The 17,020-nt window shown below is 37.1% G+C and overlaps 2 protein-coding genes across 2 annotated transcripts; both read left to right on the top strand.

Moving 5' to 3' along the window:
- The first annotated feature begins 304 nt into the window (after positions 1-304).
- LOC132059180 (pleiotropic drug resistance protein 2-like) lies at positions 305-8,012 on the top strand. Its single transcript, XM_059451711.1, has 20 exons — positions 305-990; positions 1,093-1,213; positions 1,332-1,420; positions 1,526-1,610; positions 2,012-2,302; positions 2,382-2,472; positions 2,550-3,450; positions 3,776-3,936; positions 4,056-4,159; positions 4,242-4,407; positions 4,494-4,577; positions 4,682-4,812; positions 4,931-5,263; positions 5,364-5,654; positions 5,972-6,055; positions 6,150-6,283; positions 6,390-6,617; positions 6,708-6,879; positions 6,965-7,219; positions 7,731-8,012. The coding sequence occupies exons 1-20, from the start codon at positions 605-607 to the stop codon at positions 8,010-8,012; spliced, it is 4,389 nt and encodes a 1,462-aa protein (XP_059307694.1). The 5' UTR covers positions 305-604.
- Positions 8,013-9,795: 1,783 nt separating this feature from the next.
- LOC132059181 (17.8 kDa class I heat shock protein-like) lies at positions 9,796-10,543 on the top strand. The gene has a single exon (XM_059451712.1). It carries the CDS (start codon positions 9,831-9,833, stop codon positions 10,296-10,298), a length of 468 nt encoding a protein of 155 aa, XP_059307695.1. The 5' UTR covers positions 9,796-9,830; the 3' UTR covers positions 10,299-10,543.
- The last annotated feature ends 6,477 nt before the right edge of the window (positions 10,544-17,020 follow it).

Below are 17,020 nucleotides of genomic sequence, written 5' to 3'. Positions count from 1 at the left end.
TTATCATCTCCAGACATAGAAACCTTCACTATATATACTTCCTCTCTAAGTTCCTCCAATTCAACCCAAGATTTCCCCTTTCTCCTCTACAGTTGAAAGTCAGCAAGATAAAGAAAAGGGAAATACAAAAATATATAAAAAATAAAAATTAGAAAAAACAGAAAGAAAGAAAAAAGAAAAAGAAGAAGGCAGAAAAAGCCTTAGATTTCTAAAGTGACATTCATATTGATTCTATTTCATTCACTGTATATACTTAGGTAAGTTCACTGATTATTTAATGCTTTCTTTTCACTGTGATATATTCCAGTGAAGAGTGGCATAGCTACATAGACTGAAGGGTGGTCAGCTGAACACCCTTGGTCGGAAAATATATTTTATATATAGAAAATAATATTGTGTATATTGTTCAAAAAGTTTTTTTTTTTATATAGATATATACTAAATCTTGAACGCCCTTAGCGAAGATTCTGGCTTCGCCATAGGCATTGAGCATAACTGAAGTACCACATTTTTGTTTTTCCATTGTTGTGTAGAACACCATTGAAGGAAATATTCAAGAAAACTTGGTCCTGGACAGAGTGAAAAAGCTCTGTAGAGGATAAGGATGGCTGCATCAATGAGGGAAAATGAACTGGTGAGGTCTATGAGCAAAAAGGCGAGTTTTTCTTCAGCTAGTAGGAGGGGATCATGGGCTTCAGCAAGCCTTCGCGAGGCGTTTGGTGCTCCGGGAGTGGATGTTTTCGCGAAAAGTGGGAGGCAAGATGATGAAGATGAGCTGAAATGGGCTGCAATTGAGAGGCTTCCAACTTATGACAGAATGAGGAAGGGAATCTTGAAGCAAGTGTTGGACAATGGAAGAACTGTTCATGAACAAGTTGATGTGGCACATATGGGAATTCAAGAAAAGAAGCAACTTATGGATAGTATATTAAATGGTATTGATGAAGACAATGAGAGATTCCTTCTCAGGCTTAAAGATCGTATCGAAAGGTGGAAAAAAAATATGAACTATTTTTTTCAGCTTTTTCAAGAATCAAAGTTCTTATTGTTTGAACTAGAAAGTATAAGATAATAATAAACTTTGTCGAACAGGGTTGGGATCGATATTCCAAAAATCGAGATCAGGTTTGAGCACTTGTCAATTGAAGGAGATGCATATGTTGGCAGCAGAGCTCTTCCAACACTATGGAATTCAACCATCAACTCATTAGAGGTAGTTAAATTTGCATTATCTGAATCTTTTGTATATCTAAGACATTAATCAGAAGATATCTTTTCAAGTATTGATACTTAAGTTTGAGGATCACTCTTTGTTTTCTTATGGATAATAGGCACTTCTTGGGCTTCTGAGGCTTTCCCCTTCTAAGAAGAAATCTGTCAAAATACTTGATGATATTTCTGGAATTGTAAGACCATCAAGGTATGGTGTCTTTGTCCTAACATTTATGCCTCGCTTTACAATATCTCTAGACATAGTTTTGAACTCCTATGTTCTGGCTCTTTGATGAAATCTTTCAATTTTTAGGATGACACTGCTTCTTGGACCTCCAGCCTCTGGAAAAACTACATTGTTGAAGGCACTGGCAGGAAAGCTGGAGCAAGATCTTAGGGTCTGTCATTTTCATTCAGCTTTACGCAAATATTCCTTTCTTAGGCCTCCATCTAGATTTTGTCCCTATATTTAAAAATTGTGCAAATATAGTCCTTGGGACTGAGAAAATTTTAGACTATGCTATAACATCTACAATATTTTAGACCGTTTTCTGACGTTTTCTCATAAGGTTTTCAGTTTACTCAAAAGGGATCTTTAGACCGTAGTCTAAAAGGTCCATAAGTTGCAACATAAATAAAAAGAGGGTCATTTACTAAAAGCTGTCCTAAAAAGGAAAAACAGGCGAAAAAATTGAGTTTTCTTTCACACAGATCAATTTTGGTATTCTTTAAATGAAAAATCCGATAATCTTGTTAACACTTGACATTCTTGAACTTTGTTCCTTTCAAACAAATGTAGATAAAGGGAAAGGTCACCCACTGTGGTCATGAACTCAAAGAGTTCATTCCTCAGAGAACTTGTGCTTATATCAGCCAGCATGATCTTCATCATGGTGAGATGACAGTAAGAGAGACCTTGGATTTCTCAGGACGTTGCTTTGGAGTTGGTGCCAGATATGAACTGCTAGCAGAGCTCTCGAGACGAGAAAAAGATTCAGGAATTAAACCAGACCCTGAGATAGATGCATTCATGAAAGCCATATCAGTGGCTGGACAAAAGACCAATATGGTCACTGACTCTATTCTCAAGGTCCGCTTTCCCTCCTAAAATATGGAGTTCCATTTATTTTCCACATATGTTAAGGTGACTAACAAGTTTATTTCACCAGATACTTGGACTGGATATTTGTTCTGATACAATGGTCGGTGATGAAATGAGAAGGGGTATTTCCGGTGGACAAAAGAAGCGTGTAACAACAGGTATATGATCAGTTAAACTAGTCAAGTTCTAAAGTTGGTTTCCATTATTCTATTCTCATGAAAGATACATACTTCAGGAGAAATGTTGGTTGGGCCAGCAAAAGTTTTCTTGATGGATGAAATATCGACTGGTCTTGATAGTTCAACAACATTTCAAATAGTCAAATATATGAGACAGATGGTTCATATTATGAATGTGACAATGATAATCTCCCTACTTCAGCCAGCTCCTGAAACCTTTGATCTATTTGATGATATTATCTTGCTTTCAGAAGGGCAAGTTGTCTATCAAGGTCCGCGTGAAAATGTTCTTGAGTTCTTTGAGAGTGTCGGATTTAAATGTCCTGAAAGGAAAGGAGTTGCAGATTTTCTTCAAGAGGTTACTTCCAAGAAAGATCAAGAGCAATACTGGTCCAAAAAGAATGTCCCCTATCAATTTGTATCAGTACGTGACTTTGTCGAGCACTTCAAATCCTTCCATATCGGGCTAAAGCTTTTCGGTGAAGTTCAAGTTCCTTATGACAGAAGTAGGACCCACCCTGCAGCATTGGTGAAAGAAAAGTATGGTATCTCTAACAAAGAACTCTTCAAGGCATGCTTATCTAGGGAGTGGCTGTTGATGAAACGCAACTCCTTCGTCTACATTTTCAAGACTGTTCAGATCACCATCATGGCTATCTTTACATTCACTGTATTCTTTAGAACGAAAATGAAGCACGGTGAAGCAGAAGATGGAGGAAAATTTTATGGTGCACTGTTTTTCAGCCTTCTCAATGTGATGTTCAATGGCATGGCCGAGCTTGCAATGACTATTTTCAGACTTCCAGTCTTCTTTAAGCAAAGAGATGCTTTGTTTTATCCGGCATGGGCTTTTGCTCTTCCAATTTGGCTCCTTAGGATCCCCATTTCATTGATGGAGTCAGGAATATGGATCCTCCTCACATACTACACTGTTGGATTTGCACCTGCAGCTGATAGGTATGTCCGCTATATCCTCTTATGTATTACTCCCCCCGTACCAATTTATGTGATGCACGTTGACAGGACATGGAGTTTAAAAAAGATAGAAGATTTTTGAAACTTGTGGTCCAAAACAAGCCATATATATTTGTGTGACTATAAATCATCTGATTAAGGGTAAAATGAGTAGTCTAAAGGTAAATTGCTTCTCAATATAGAAAGGTGTCGTTCTTCTTTGGAAAAACTAAAAAGAAAAGTGCATCACATAACTGACACAGTAATAGCTCCTAGTGGGCAATGTCAAATTTTCAAAATTCACTAACAAGTTGATCACCTTAAATAGGTTTTTCCGGCAGTATTTGGCCTATGTTGGTATTCACCAGATGGCGTTGGGACTCTTCCGTTTCATTGCAGCCCTTGGAAGAACACAAGTTGTGGCCAACACTCTTGGTACCTTCACATTGTTGTCAGTTTTTGTCCTTGGTGGATTTATCATTGCCAAAGGTTAGCAACTGAAACTAGATCATATTAGCTAATGAAGTGAGACTAGTTAGTTCATCATTTCAAGATTGAAATTCCTATCGCAATGTGATTCTTATATAAGCAACTGTTTTTTCCAACAGATGACCTCCAACCTTGGATGAAATGGGCATATTACCTTTCCCCCATGTCATATGGACAGAACGCGATAGTTCTTGTAGAATTTCTTGACAAAAGATGGAACAAGGTAACTTAGCATAGTCGCATCTTAGATGTTCATATTTTATTTCTATCTTTAGATAGTCTGAGAATATCTTACCCTCTTCCAGCCCAATGAGGATCCAAGCTTTCCAGGAAAAACAGTTGGAATAGAGCTTCTTAAAGCCAGAGGGATGTTTACAGAGGACATTTGGTACTGGCTTTGTGTCATTGCACTGTTCGCGTTCTCATTGTTTTTCAACCTCTGCTTCGTTGCAGCACTCACATACCTAAAACGTAAGAGATGATACTTGGTAGAGATTTTCTCCCTATGCACCAAACACAAGCTTTTGTATTGACCGTCTTTTAAAACTTCATTGCAGCTATTGGTGATACTAAATCTGTTATGGTGAATGAGGAAGATAGTCAAAACAAGGAAAAGAAGATGAAAGTAATACCAGATGAAGGTTCAAGATTAAGACCGTCTCTTTGTTTTGAAGAATTTTATTTATATGTAACAAATATCGTTGATGTGCTAGCAGCTGCTTATGTATGTGATTTGATGTATCAGGAAAGGACACTTCACAAGATGTAAATTCAAATGGTGCAGCCAGTGCAACCAACAAAAAGGGCATGGTGCTGCCCTTCCAGCCTTTGTCCCTTTCATTTGAGCATGTGAATTACTATGTTGATATGCCTTCTGTAAGTTCTTTTCTTACATCTAATGGCTTACTAATAATTGGAAAAGGAATATCTGAGTTAAATGTTGCCTTTATATAAACAAAATTCCTTACTGGTCAATGAATGATCGCTGAATCAGGAAATGAAAAGTCAAGGAATTGAAGAAACGCGACTCCAGCTTCTACGAGAAGTGAGTGGTGCTTTTAGACCAGGTGTTCTAACAGCATTAATGGGTGTGAGTGGTGCTGGGAAGACTACTTTGATGGATGTTTTAGCTGGAAGAAAAACTGGTGGATACATTGATGGGAATATATGTGTTTCTGGCTATTCAAAGATCCAAGAGACATTCGCTCGAGTTAGTGGCTACTGTGAACAAAATGACATTCATTCTCCACATGTCACTGTTTATGAATCTCTTCTATACTCTGCCTGGTTGCGTCTTCCTTCAGATGTCAACAACGAAACTCGAATGGTATAGCATGCTCCCCTTGTTTTGCCTACAAGATCTCTTTGGCAGAATGAAAATGTCTATCAGAATATGTTAGTATTGACCATTCTTTTGTTTTGTTCAGATGTTTGTGGAGGAAGTGATGGAGTTGGTTGAGCTTACAATATTGAGAGACTCTCTAGTTGGCCTTCCAGGAGTTGATGGATTATCGACTGAACAAAGAAAGCGGCTTACTATAGCCGTGGAGTTGGTTGCCAATCCTTCCATCATCTTCATGGATGAGCCTACATCCGGTCTGGATGCTCGAGCTGCTGCAATTGTCATGAGAGCTGTAAGGAACACAGTGGATACTGGGAGAACTGTAGTTTGCACAATTCATCAACCAAGTATCGACATATTCGAATCATTCGATGAGGTACTAATTTGTTGATGCGCTTTTTCATTTTTGGCCCTTCAGCTGAAATTAATTACGGCCGCTAGCCAAGATATACAAAACATATACACTGTTTATGTATATAATATGTATGTTTATGTAGATTATATGTATATTAATGTATACAATAAGTATATATGAGGAAATTTATACTTAATAGACAAAGCATATACATTTACTGGCTATTATTTTTTAGGGCAGTCCAAAAAGGTATTATCCCTTTTTGTTTAATCTAGTCCAACATCTATAACTAGTTCATATTATGATAGCCTTACTATACAATGCCACGATCCATGCAGTTATTCTTGATGAAGAGAGGAGGACAAGTCATCTATGCTGGACCCCTCGGTCGCAATTCTCAACACTTGACAGAGTACTTTGAAGTGAGATGATTATAGAACTTGTGCAATACTTAACCATTCTATTATAAGTCCTCTAGAATCATGCAAATGATTTCTTATATGCGAACTGTTTCAGTCTGTTCCTGGGGTTACAAAGATCAAAGATGGATATAATCCTGCTACTTGGATGCTTGAGGTCAGTGCTGCATCCGTTGAATCTCAGCTTGGCGTAGATTTCGCAGAAATTTATACCAACTCTGATCTGTATAGGTATGAGAAACAATCAAATTGATCCATTACCATTATTGGTTGTTTCGTATCCTACATCCATGTTTCAATCATACAAAACATTCTCTTAAATGCTCCGAATTTGCAGGAGAAATGAAGAACTAATTAAGGAACTAAGTACTCCAGCACCAGGGTCCAAGGACTTGTACTTCCCTACTAAATACTCTCAGCCTTTGTTGACTCAATTCAAGGCATGTTTCTGGAAACAACATTGGTCTTACTGGAGGAATCCACAGTACAATGTCATCAGATTTTTCATGACAACAGTCATTGGAATTATATTTGGCGTCATTTTCTGGGACAAAGGAGGAAAATTGTGAGTCATTCTCCTAAAAATTGAATACTGAGCTTCAATTTTTTGCACTGGAAGTCTACAATATCTTAAACGAACTTTTCTTTCTATCAGCGAAAAACAACAGGACCTTTCAAATCTTATGGGAGCAATGTATGCTGCTGTTTTATTTCTTGGAGGAACAAACACTTCTGCTGTACAATCTGTTGTAGCTATTGAGAGAACGGTCTTTTATCGCGAAAGAGCAGCAGGAATGTTTTCAGCCTTACCATATGCTTTTGCTCAGGTATATGAACTGAACATCTAGCTTAAATGGATTGTAAAAGCATCGATATGTGAACAAATCGAGCTTATTGTTTGTTCCTTGACAGGTGATTGTGGAAACAATCTATGTCGGGATCCAGACATTCCTTTACAGCCTAATCCTTTACTCGATGATTGGATTTGAATGGCAAGCTGATAAGTTCTTCTGGTTCTACTACTATGTGTTCATGTGCTTCGTCTACTTCACACTATACGGAATGATGCTCGTAGCCCTCACTCCAAATTACCAGATAGCAGCAATTGTTATGTCTTTCTTCCTCAGTTTCTGGAACCTCTTCTCTGGTTTCCTCATTCCTAGGATGGTAAGGGAAATCTTGATATATCCTAATTATTATTCTTTTCACAGAAATTAAATATAATGTTTATGACATCTTTATACTATACAACAACAACTACTACTACTACTACGACTCAATTCCAAACAAGTTTAGTCTACCAGAGTGATAAAGAATTTGAGGTTTATGGGTTCCTGCAATGCCTCGAGTTAATATATAATAATAATTGGGTTCACAGTAAAAAAAATTATAGATATTTAGTAGAGGGTCTGACAAAAGTTACTTAGCTCCTGGGAACCCACATATCATACTGTGGATCCGCCCCTGGAGTCGATTGATTGAAATCTCACTGACGAAGATTCTCATTTACACTCATCTCAGTCCACTATTTCTATTTTACAAAAGGAAAAATATGAAAAGTACTAAAAGTTCTCCATATTTTCTACTTAGATATAAATCTCCAATAAGGCTCTGAAAACTCCTAGAAAGCATCACCTAAAGTAACATATTAACATGACATCTCTATACTATGTTGCAGCAAATCCCAATATGGTGGAGATGGTACTACTGGGGTTCACCAGTTGCATGGACAATCTATGGTCTCATTACATCTCAATTGGGAGACAAAACAGAACTAGTTCATGTTCCTAGACATGATGGTACTCCTGGTTATATTCCATTGAAGGATTACTTGAAGCAATACTTGGATTATGATTTTGACTTTCTTGGAGCAGTTGCTGCTGCCCATCTTGCTTGGGTTCTTCTCTTCTTCTTTGTCTTTGTATATGCCATCAGAGTTCTCAACTTCCAAAAGAGATAAAACCAAGAAAATCTCCAAGTTTGACTTGTTCAGCTCTATGCATAACATGTTCTATTGTTCTTTTCTTCATCACTTTCTTTAGGATAATTCAAGGGAAATAATGTATGTAGCTTTGAGAAATAATGCATGTAGCATTTATCATCTTGTTTTTGTTCACCAGAATTGTAAAGTTTCATTCTTCCAAATTTGTATCAATTAAAGTTTTTGATATGAAATTGTTAAGATATTGTCAAAGAGACAAAGAGTATTTCAATTGTTAGATTGTGTCGGATATATATTCAAAGATTGTAGGTAGAAGGGGTGATTTGAGATATACAATCTTGACTTAGGTGTCTAAATTTGTGTATATATTCTTAGTGTTTTCTATCATTTTTAATATGAAGTGAAATACACTTGTATTATTCACAGAAATAAAACAACGTTCGGTCAATAAGCACTGTATTGCTTTCCTTTCTTTTTGTAGTTGGTTTCAAGCATTTCGTTTTCAAGCTTCCTTTATAAATTTTATTCGAAAACGGAATGAATCACCTCTCTTATTTTGGATATTGAATAAATTTTAGCCTCGACTAGTCTATAGATACAGGTCTGAATTGAGATGCTTAAGTAAGAATTACTGGCTATGTTTAGTGTATTGTCCATGTATTATTCCAAAAAAAAACCCTAAATATCAATGGCTGGATACTGGATTACATGAAAATTAAGTGGGTGTTTCGACATAAATCTGTTGAAATTTGGGGAAAAAAAAAAAAAGGGCATTTAACATTGAAGTTAACAAAAACATTTGGTGGTTCAAGTTATGTTTAAACACGTTTCACTTGAAAATTTTACAATGTATAACCAAAACAGTTTACTAAAAATATTTTTTTTAAAATGATGTTGAAACACCTTCAGAGATGACACGTGTCTCCAAAAATGTCCGGTTTTAAATTTTTTGTTTCCGCTTAAAAAAATATTTAAAAAATGACCTTATCTTAAAAAAATTAGCTAGGAAAAACTTTTGTTACCCATCAATCATAAGTTTTAGCTTTTGCCTATAAAGCAGAATTTATAATCTATTGAGTAAGTTCACTGCCTTAAAATATCCTAAATTAATTTAGGCATAATATATAAAAAAGCCCTCAAATTTGACCTCACTCTGGACAAGTATATGCCTTTCTAATGTCTGTACGCAAAAAGTGACATCAACTTATATAAAGTTGAACACCTAACCACAAATGCTAATATGGCATATAAATTTTTGAGGTGTACTTCATACAAGTTGAGATGTCTAGATAATCATTTTGTAAGTTAGATTGTTCGATTGATAAAGTGAAGACAAGTTGAGATCTCTTATCTTACGCACATTTCAAAATTAGAGCAAGATCTTTGTCATTAATGCCAAATATGAGGATCTATTTAAGCATTATGTTATTAATTTATGTCCATAACTTATACCCGATGAATAATATTAAAAGCTTTATCTAACGAATTTTCTGAAGCACAGGCTATTTTTTAATATTTTGTCAAGTGAGACCAAAAAATCAAGACCCAAATTATGCATTTCCTTTACCTTTCCAGTGTGTTCGAGATAGAGAGGTACTATTTAGAGAGTAAAAATTATTTAAAACGAATTCTGTCGAATATTGGAGAGACCTCCTTTGTACTAACTGAAGAACATCCTAGATAATACTCGAACTACATAACTTTCTGGGTCCATAGCCTTCTCTTTCGATACACCTCCATTATAAATATCACGGCACATTTTCTTGTTCATCATCATCAAGCAAATCAAACTCTACAGTCAAAACCAAAACTCCAAGCTTTTATACAAACTCAAAAATGTCTTTGATTCCAAGCTTCTTTGGTGGTCGCAGGAGCAACATCTTTGACCCATTATCCCTTGACATATGGGATCCATTTGAGAACTTCACAATTGCCAATGTCCCATCCTCTACTAGTGAAACCTCAGCTTTTGCCAATGCAAGAATCGATTGGAAAGAGACCCCACAAGCACATATCTTCAAAGTGGATGTTCCAGGGATCAAGAAAGAGGAAGTGAAAGTTGAAGTTGAAGAAGGAAGAGTTTTACAGATAAGTGGTGAGAGGAGTAAAGAGCAAGAAGAGAAGAATGATCAATGGCACCGTATAGAGAGGAGTAGTGGTAAGTTTTTGAGGAGATTTAGGTTGCCTGAGAATGTTAAAATGGGGGAAATTAAGGCTGCAATGGAGAATGGAGTGCTCACTGTGACTGTTCCTAAAGTAGAAGAGAAAAAGCCTGAGGTGAAGGCTATTGATATCTCTGGTTAAACAAGAGCAGATCAAGTCCCTGTCAATAATGTCTGTATCCTGAAGTCTTTTGGTTTGTTGGAATTAATGTCTGCTAGTCTATGTAGTTGTCTGTGGTTATGAGTCTGTTGGTTTGTTGGAATTAAGGTCTGCTAGTCTATGTAATTGTCTGGTTATGAGTCTTCTACTTGCAGTTGTAATCAAGAAAATGTTGTGAGAGTTTAGTTACTGAATAATAATTTAATAGTTGTTGTTCCTCTTTTTCATTTTGTTGTATTGTTTGTTAAAGTAATGCTCCTCAGGAAAATGTGTTTTATCAACGCTATAACTGTTGGTTCATGTAAATCGACGTAGTATTACATTATAGATTAGTCCACGTAGTGTTACATTATAGATTAATACACGTAGTGTTGCATTCTGAGAACAGCTCCAGGGGAAGAATGATATTTAAAACATAAACATTAACCCTCCACTTTTCTTGGATTACTTGAAGCAATACTTGGATTATGATTTTGACGTTCTTGGAGCAGTTGCTGCCCTACACAGTCATGCAATCATTAAAGCAATAAGAACGTGGCCTTTACCCCTATATGTTGTGTGCTTGATTTGCACGAAAAGTTTACAAACGCAATCTACAGCACAAATTTACAGCTAATAATAGAGCAAAAACAGCAGCCATTAAAGTTTAATACAAAACTGTCCCCAATTCACAATCCTTTAGTTTTCTTTGTACCTTTCTTTTATCCCACAATCCTTTAGTTTTCTTTGTACCTTTCTTTCATCCCTCTATCTACATTGCTTTTCTAATGTTCTGAAAGGATGATGGCTGGTGGGGTTCTCCCCAGCTGCAACAAAAAATTTAATCCTAATCTTCCTCTACAGGTTAGACAGGAGCATCTAAAAAGTCATGAATTTCCTTTTTGCTCTTGATTAAACTTCTCCTCTTGGTGCTAATATCAACTTTATCCAAGTCTTCAGCTATTCCCATGTAACCATAGAGCAAAAGTTCCTCAACTTCATCCCCCTTCACATTTCTGCTGTCGATGCCTTTGCCCTTGGTAGAAGTTGCAACTCCAAAGTCTTTCCTTCCGCGCTCTTCTTCCATGAAGTGGTTATGAAGCTTTTCTGCATCCAGAAAGCCAGGAATAATGCCCAAGAACTTCACCAGTAATACGCTGCTGCTACCAGGCTTTGCCAGACGAACCCTCATTCTACCACCACTAAAACCTTTACCTGCCATTGAAGATTACAGAGAAAAGAGAATATATCATCAAATACAATGAGACAAAGGAGGTATGCACTCTAAGAAAACAAATGACTACTGATAGTAGATGGAAGCAGGACAGCCATCCTTACTTCTCCAAATAATAACATCCCCCTCCTGAGGCTCAAAACTCAAAACCAGATGAACAAAAAAAAGCTGTACAACACACACACCTCTTAGAAAGTCCTCAACAGCTGCCGTGACTTTTTGCCCATCTAGGCCAGTTACCAATCCAGAGCAGTTATGTATAACAACCACTGGTGGCCAGAGAATAAGATCTTCTTTCTGGGCTAAAGCATTAGAGGCAGGAACAGCCACTGGAATCCATAATTTGCCTTCAGGGGGTGCATCACTGCTCCACCCCATTAGGACACATATTGCCTTGAAAAGACCCAAATGTTTTGCTTTCAACCCCAACCTTTGCGTCATAAAACAATGTGTTGCCAAGGATCGAGTATCTTTGAACTCTTTCAATTGACTGAGAAAGTACAAGCATTTAGCAGTTGCAAAGAAAAAACTAGTACAAGGCAATAGATAAAAATTTAGAGAACTAGTTGGGCCATGCAAAACTATCCATGAAGAAACAGAGAGTTAAATCACCAACCTACTGCAGCACAAAAAAGAAGCATTCAAAAGTCAAGAGGACAACAGGGTATCAAGCATCCTTATTTGACTACGCGATACCGACGTTACCAGGTTAAACTGAGATGGGAGTCATATTGAGGATTCTAAGGCATGTTCTAACCAACACAAGCTCAGCTTTAAAATAACCATCTCCTCAGAAATCACACCTTCAAAAGCCTATAACTTTTTTTTTTTTTTTGGAATTGTTAACTTTGTATTCCTCAGCATTAAGGGTCTGTTGGACACCTCCAAAAAGTTGCACTTAAAGGTAAAAGTAATTACAGAATCCCTATGAAGTCAACTATAGCTTATAACTATATCCACTTATTTTTTACCCTATTTCTATTTCCTACAATGTTTGTTTTTCTTTTCTGTCATTGTACCTTGGCTGCACAGTATCTCCATAACATTGTACTTTTTCATATGACCTTGCTTGTACTTTACTATATCTTAATAGAATCTGCAAATTCCTCCTACAAAGAACAATGTATTCAGCTGCTTTATTAAGATGGTGGAGAAACCATAAGCACAGGGAGCACAGAGCATGTCTAGAAAATTTTCACCACTATTAGAACTAAAAACTACCCCCAAGTATTTCAATGAACTTTGCCCCCCTCTCCAGAAGAAAAAAAAAAAAAATTTAACAAAATCTTCTTCAGTTTCAAATTTTATATCGCCTTCCTGCTGCCACTATAACTTTATCATTTAATCAGAAAAACATTAATATCTTTCATAAAGAAACAAGTGCACATTTATACACAATTTTTATCTCCAACATATTAAAGAACAGCAAATAGATGTTTTCTGTTTTCTAATCAGGTTAACAGGAGAACTAACATATTTCTAGTCAACCATTTCGCACTTTACTCGTTTTTTTTTTTTTAGGTTCTTGATCACTAAGAACCAAATCCTTAATGAACCTTCATGTAACCCTGTTAAGTTCAAGGAAAAACGAGAGACGAAAGGCAGGCTTTTAAAAATTCAATATTGAGTTCCTTATTAAAAAGAATTTGATACTGAATTGACCAATGCATAGAAATGGGTTCAAGCAACTACGATTTAATCATCCTCATAGGACTTACAGAATGTATGTAACAATGTTATAGTTCGGCTGGACCACTCCCACAATTCATCTGATCAAACAACATCCTATGAATTCTTCATAACAAGAACTCAATAATGGCAGGCACAACATGAATATTTCCTATTTTTAATCCATGTCATAAGTATCAACGTATTTGTATTTCGCTTTAACAGTAATCCAAATAAGTTACAGAAAGATAGTAAAAACAATTAGGAGAGTTCAAAACTTATGGGACATTATTCCTAAACAACCTAAATAACCAGATGTAACTGTATTCTTGATAAGAGAGCGAATGTCACAATGGTTCAACACTTCAACTACAAACATAGGAAGCCCAAAAGAAATTCAGAATATGTCATATTTTGAAGCATCCAAGTGGCAGTGCAAATTACGTAACTAACATTAGGATAGTTCAAAACTTATGGGACATTATTCCTAAACAACCTAAATAACCAGATGTGACTGTATTCTTGATAAGAGAGCGAATGCCACACAATGGTTCAACTACAAACATAGGAAGTCCAAAAGAAATTCAGAATATGTGATATTTTGAAGCATCCAAGTGGCAGTGCAAATTACGTAACTAACATATGCTATATGGTTAACATTCAAACGCTATAAAAGAGACAGACCTGTTGGCACAAACAATGCAGTATAAGCCACCAGCCCTGCCTTGCTCCTTGTATCTTTTCTGAGTCGCAACACTCTGATTCAACTTTTTGGTGTAAGATAGGAAGAAACTATGTACCAGTTGCTTAAATTCAATTGAGTCTGTTTGTTTATCATCTTTGCCTCTTATCCAAACATCTTTTGTAAGATGATGGTTCCTGTCAAATTGAATTGAATCATATTGTCTCAGTGTACTTGGATTCTCATGCACCTTTTGCTTTTTACCAGGATTATATGGTCTAATAAGGTGCCTTTGCCCCTGATCTATTGAACCGCGATACGACAATAAGCCATCAGTGGCAGCAACTCTATCGTAATGGTCCCCGCTGTATGTTCTTTCTGCCTCTCCAAACCACTTGTCATCCTCAAAGTTCTCCGGAGACAATAAGCCACTATCATCTTGATCATCCCACACCTCGTTCCTATAATCTATATCTTGAGCTCTGTTAATGTTTCTCTTCAAGCTACTGAACACAACCGGTCCAGAATTATGCCCCATCTTTTCTTCATCTAAAATGTAATTCCTCTTTACTGACAGAATTGGATGACCATCGCATCCAATAACACCTGATTCAATGTTCTTTAGTCGTACCCCATCTCCAAGCATTTCCATTTCATGTTCGAGCTGGGGTGATCTCCTCCGCCTCTCATCATAGGAATTAGAATGTTCATCTTTGCTGCTATGGCAATCCAGTCGCCTTCGCAGAATTTCTTCATGACGGGGAACATCCAAATTTGCTGCTATGGGGTGATTTGAATGAACATAATCACTAGTATCTCTTGGTCTTCCTGTAGGATATACATAATTCAAATTGTCACCCCTGGGAGAACTAACTTTATCATATTGATAGCCTGTCAGTTCCTTATGCCCAGCTGCATAATCTTCCAGGGTATTATAACTGTGATTTTCACTATATTTGTTGAGATATAATGGTCTAAGCTTCGTGGAACTCCTTGAATGAATATCCCCAAGCAAATGCATATCATCTTGAATCATAAGGGCATAATTCATCTTAGAGGTTCCACAGGATGTGGTCAAATATTCCTTAGACCGGGACGCTGACTCCACGTAGAGTGAAACATCCTTGGGATGAAATCTAGATCTTTCCTCTCTTTCAAGCCTTTCAATCGAAGTCAATTTCTCTAGAAGGAAAGGATCAGGGTAACGAGCAACCTCATCCCTAAGCCTGATCTGTCGGGGTTGCACATGGGCTGATAAAGGACTCCTCGTGGTCTCCACGTACTCTAAGGCAGATTGAGAATAAAAGGGGAAACTACGAGCTCCTCGGCTTGACCCATCCTCCAAAGCCAACAGTTTATGTCTGTCCAACCCATGATGATGCACACCACCTCTATCTTTATTCGAATTATGGCCTTGAACACTTCTAGCACCATCATATTCATAATCATAATCCACACCAGTGCGTGCAGCTTCATATCTGTTCTCATAATCAACAAGCTCATCATATCTTCTCTCCATCTCATCCCTACTCAATGAAGCCTCATAATGACGTAGAAGCTTTTCATCCACTTGTCGACAAGCAGGCGACTTCAACTTAGGCTGCACTATATTACCTCCACGACTAAACTCCTCATCTCTCACCATCAACCCTCTCCTCCTCAACTGGGGTTCCATAACATCACCTTTATAACTAAATTCTTCATCTCTCACCATTAACCCTCTCCTCCTCAACTGGGGTTCCATTATATCACCTCTATCACTAAAATCTTGATTTCTATCCATCAACCCTCTCCTCAACTGGGGTTCCCTTATATCACCTCTATCACTGAACTCTTCATCTCTCACCATTAACTCACCCCTACGCCTACTAACTCCGAGGGGCCCTTCCTTTCTCCGAGGGCTCAAACTCCTCTGCCTACGTGAAGATTGTTCCATTACCCCACTCCTCCTTAACTGGGGTTCCATTACCTCACCTCTATCACTAAAATCTTGATCTCTATCCATTAATTCACCCCTACACCTACTAACTCCGCGGGGCCCTTCCCCTCTCTGAGGGCTCAAACTCCTCCGCGTACGCGAAGAATTTCCCATTAACCCACTACGAGGCACGACATAAGGGTCAACTCCATGCATTCTTAATCTCTCAGCCCTATAAGCTCCTGCTTCAAAACCATCAGGCTCCATTTCTTCTTCTTCTTTTTTTTTTTTTTTCCTTCAATACTACAGAGTAAATGGACTTACCCCAAGTTCGCGTATGCACAAAAGAAAGATCACCTCAGAACCACAATAACAACAACAACAACACACTGCAGTGTAATCCTGCAAGTGTTACCCCTACTTCAGTACCACAACGACAAAACAAAAAATATAGCCTCCCCAGTAACACAAATATCCTATAGCATCACCAAAATCTTAAAAAAAAATACTATAGCATCAGCATGGTTTGTTTGTTTTCCCCTTTTTTTGTTGTCAACTTTAATCAACTGCAAAAATAGAAACTTACAAATCTACGTAGTCCACAAAGGTAATAAAAAAAAGATGTTTGTTTGTTTATTGAAGCCCTAACTAGCCTTAGTGAGATTTAATAAAGGATTTCATTGGCTCTCTTACTTTCATGCATTAATGAGGAAGAGCAACATTGAATTAACCTTTGGGTAGTGAAGTAAAGTGTATGAAGTTGTATTGCAAAGAATTTGGGGTAACTTGTTTTTCAATGAAGTGGAATTGAGAGAATTTTTGGCTATGTGACTCTTAAAACTGAAATTCTATTTTCTGTTCTATCGCATAATAATATTATACCTCGGACCACGTCTATATATATACTAGTTAATGATGCCCAGTGCACACTTCCTAAATCTAATAATGTACATTAGGGAAAAAGGAAAAAGAAATTAAATTTGACTAGGTTAAAACATTAGAACCAAAGGTAATAAGCAACCACAAGCAATTTTTAATCTTTTCTTACATGAGAAGTACTCCACAGTTATTACTATTTTAGATTTCGTTTGTCCTTTTGGATATTTGGGTGACACATATTTCACCATTGAAAAAGCACTCCAAAAGCTACCAGAGAAATAAAAGTTTAAGTGGGGCCCACGTATCAAAGGAAATTGTCCAATCAATTTTTACCTATGCAGACA

The sequence above is a fragment of the Lycium ferocissimum genome, chromosome 6 (genome assembly GCF_029784015.1).
Source record: "Lycium ferocissimum isolate CSIRO_LF1 chromosome 6, AGI_CSIRO_Lferr_CH_V1, whole genome shotgun sequence".
NCBI lineage: Eukaryota > Viridiplantae > Streptophyta > Magnoliopsida > Solanales > Solanaceae > Lycium > Lycium ferocissimum.
This window is presented reverse-complemented; position numbering and strand designations above follow the sequence as displayed.

Excerpts from the sequence above, each read along its gene's own strand:
- LOC132059181 (XM_059451712.1), top strand. The coding sequence starts at position 9,831 with ATGTCTTTGATTCCAAGCTTCTTTGGTGGTCGCAGGAGCAACATCTTT.
- LOC132059180 (XM_059451711.1), top strand. The coding sequence starts at position 605 with ATGGCTGCATCAATGAGGGAAAATGAACTGGTGAGGTCTATGAGCAAA. Across the intron at positions 1,611-2,011 it reads AGCTGGAGCAAGATCTTAGG|ATAAAGGGAAAGGTCACCCA; the intron begins GTCTGTCATTTT and ends AAACAAATGTAG. Across the intron at positions 6,056-6,149 it reads ACTTGACAGAGTACTTTGAA|TCTGTTCCTGGGGTTACAAA; the intron begins GTGAGATGATTA and ends GAACTGTTTCAG.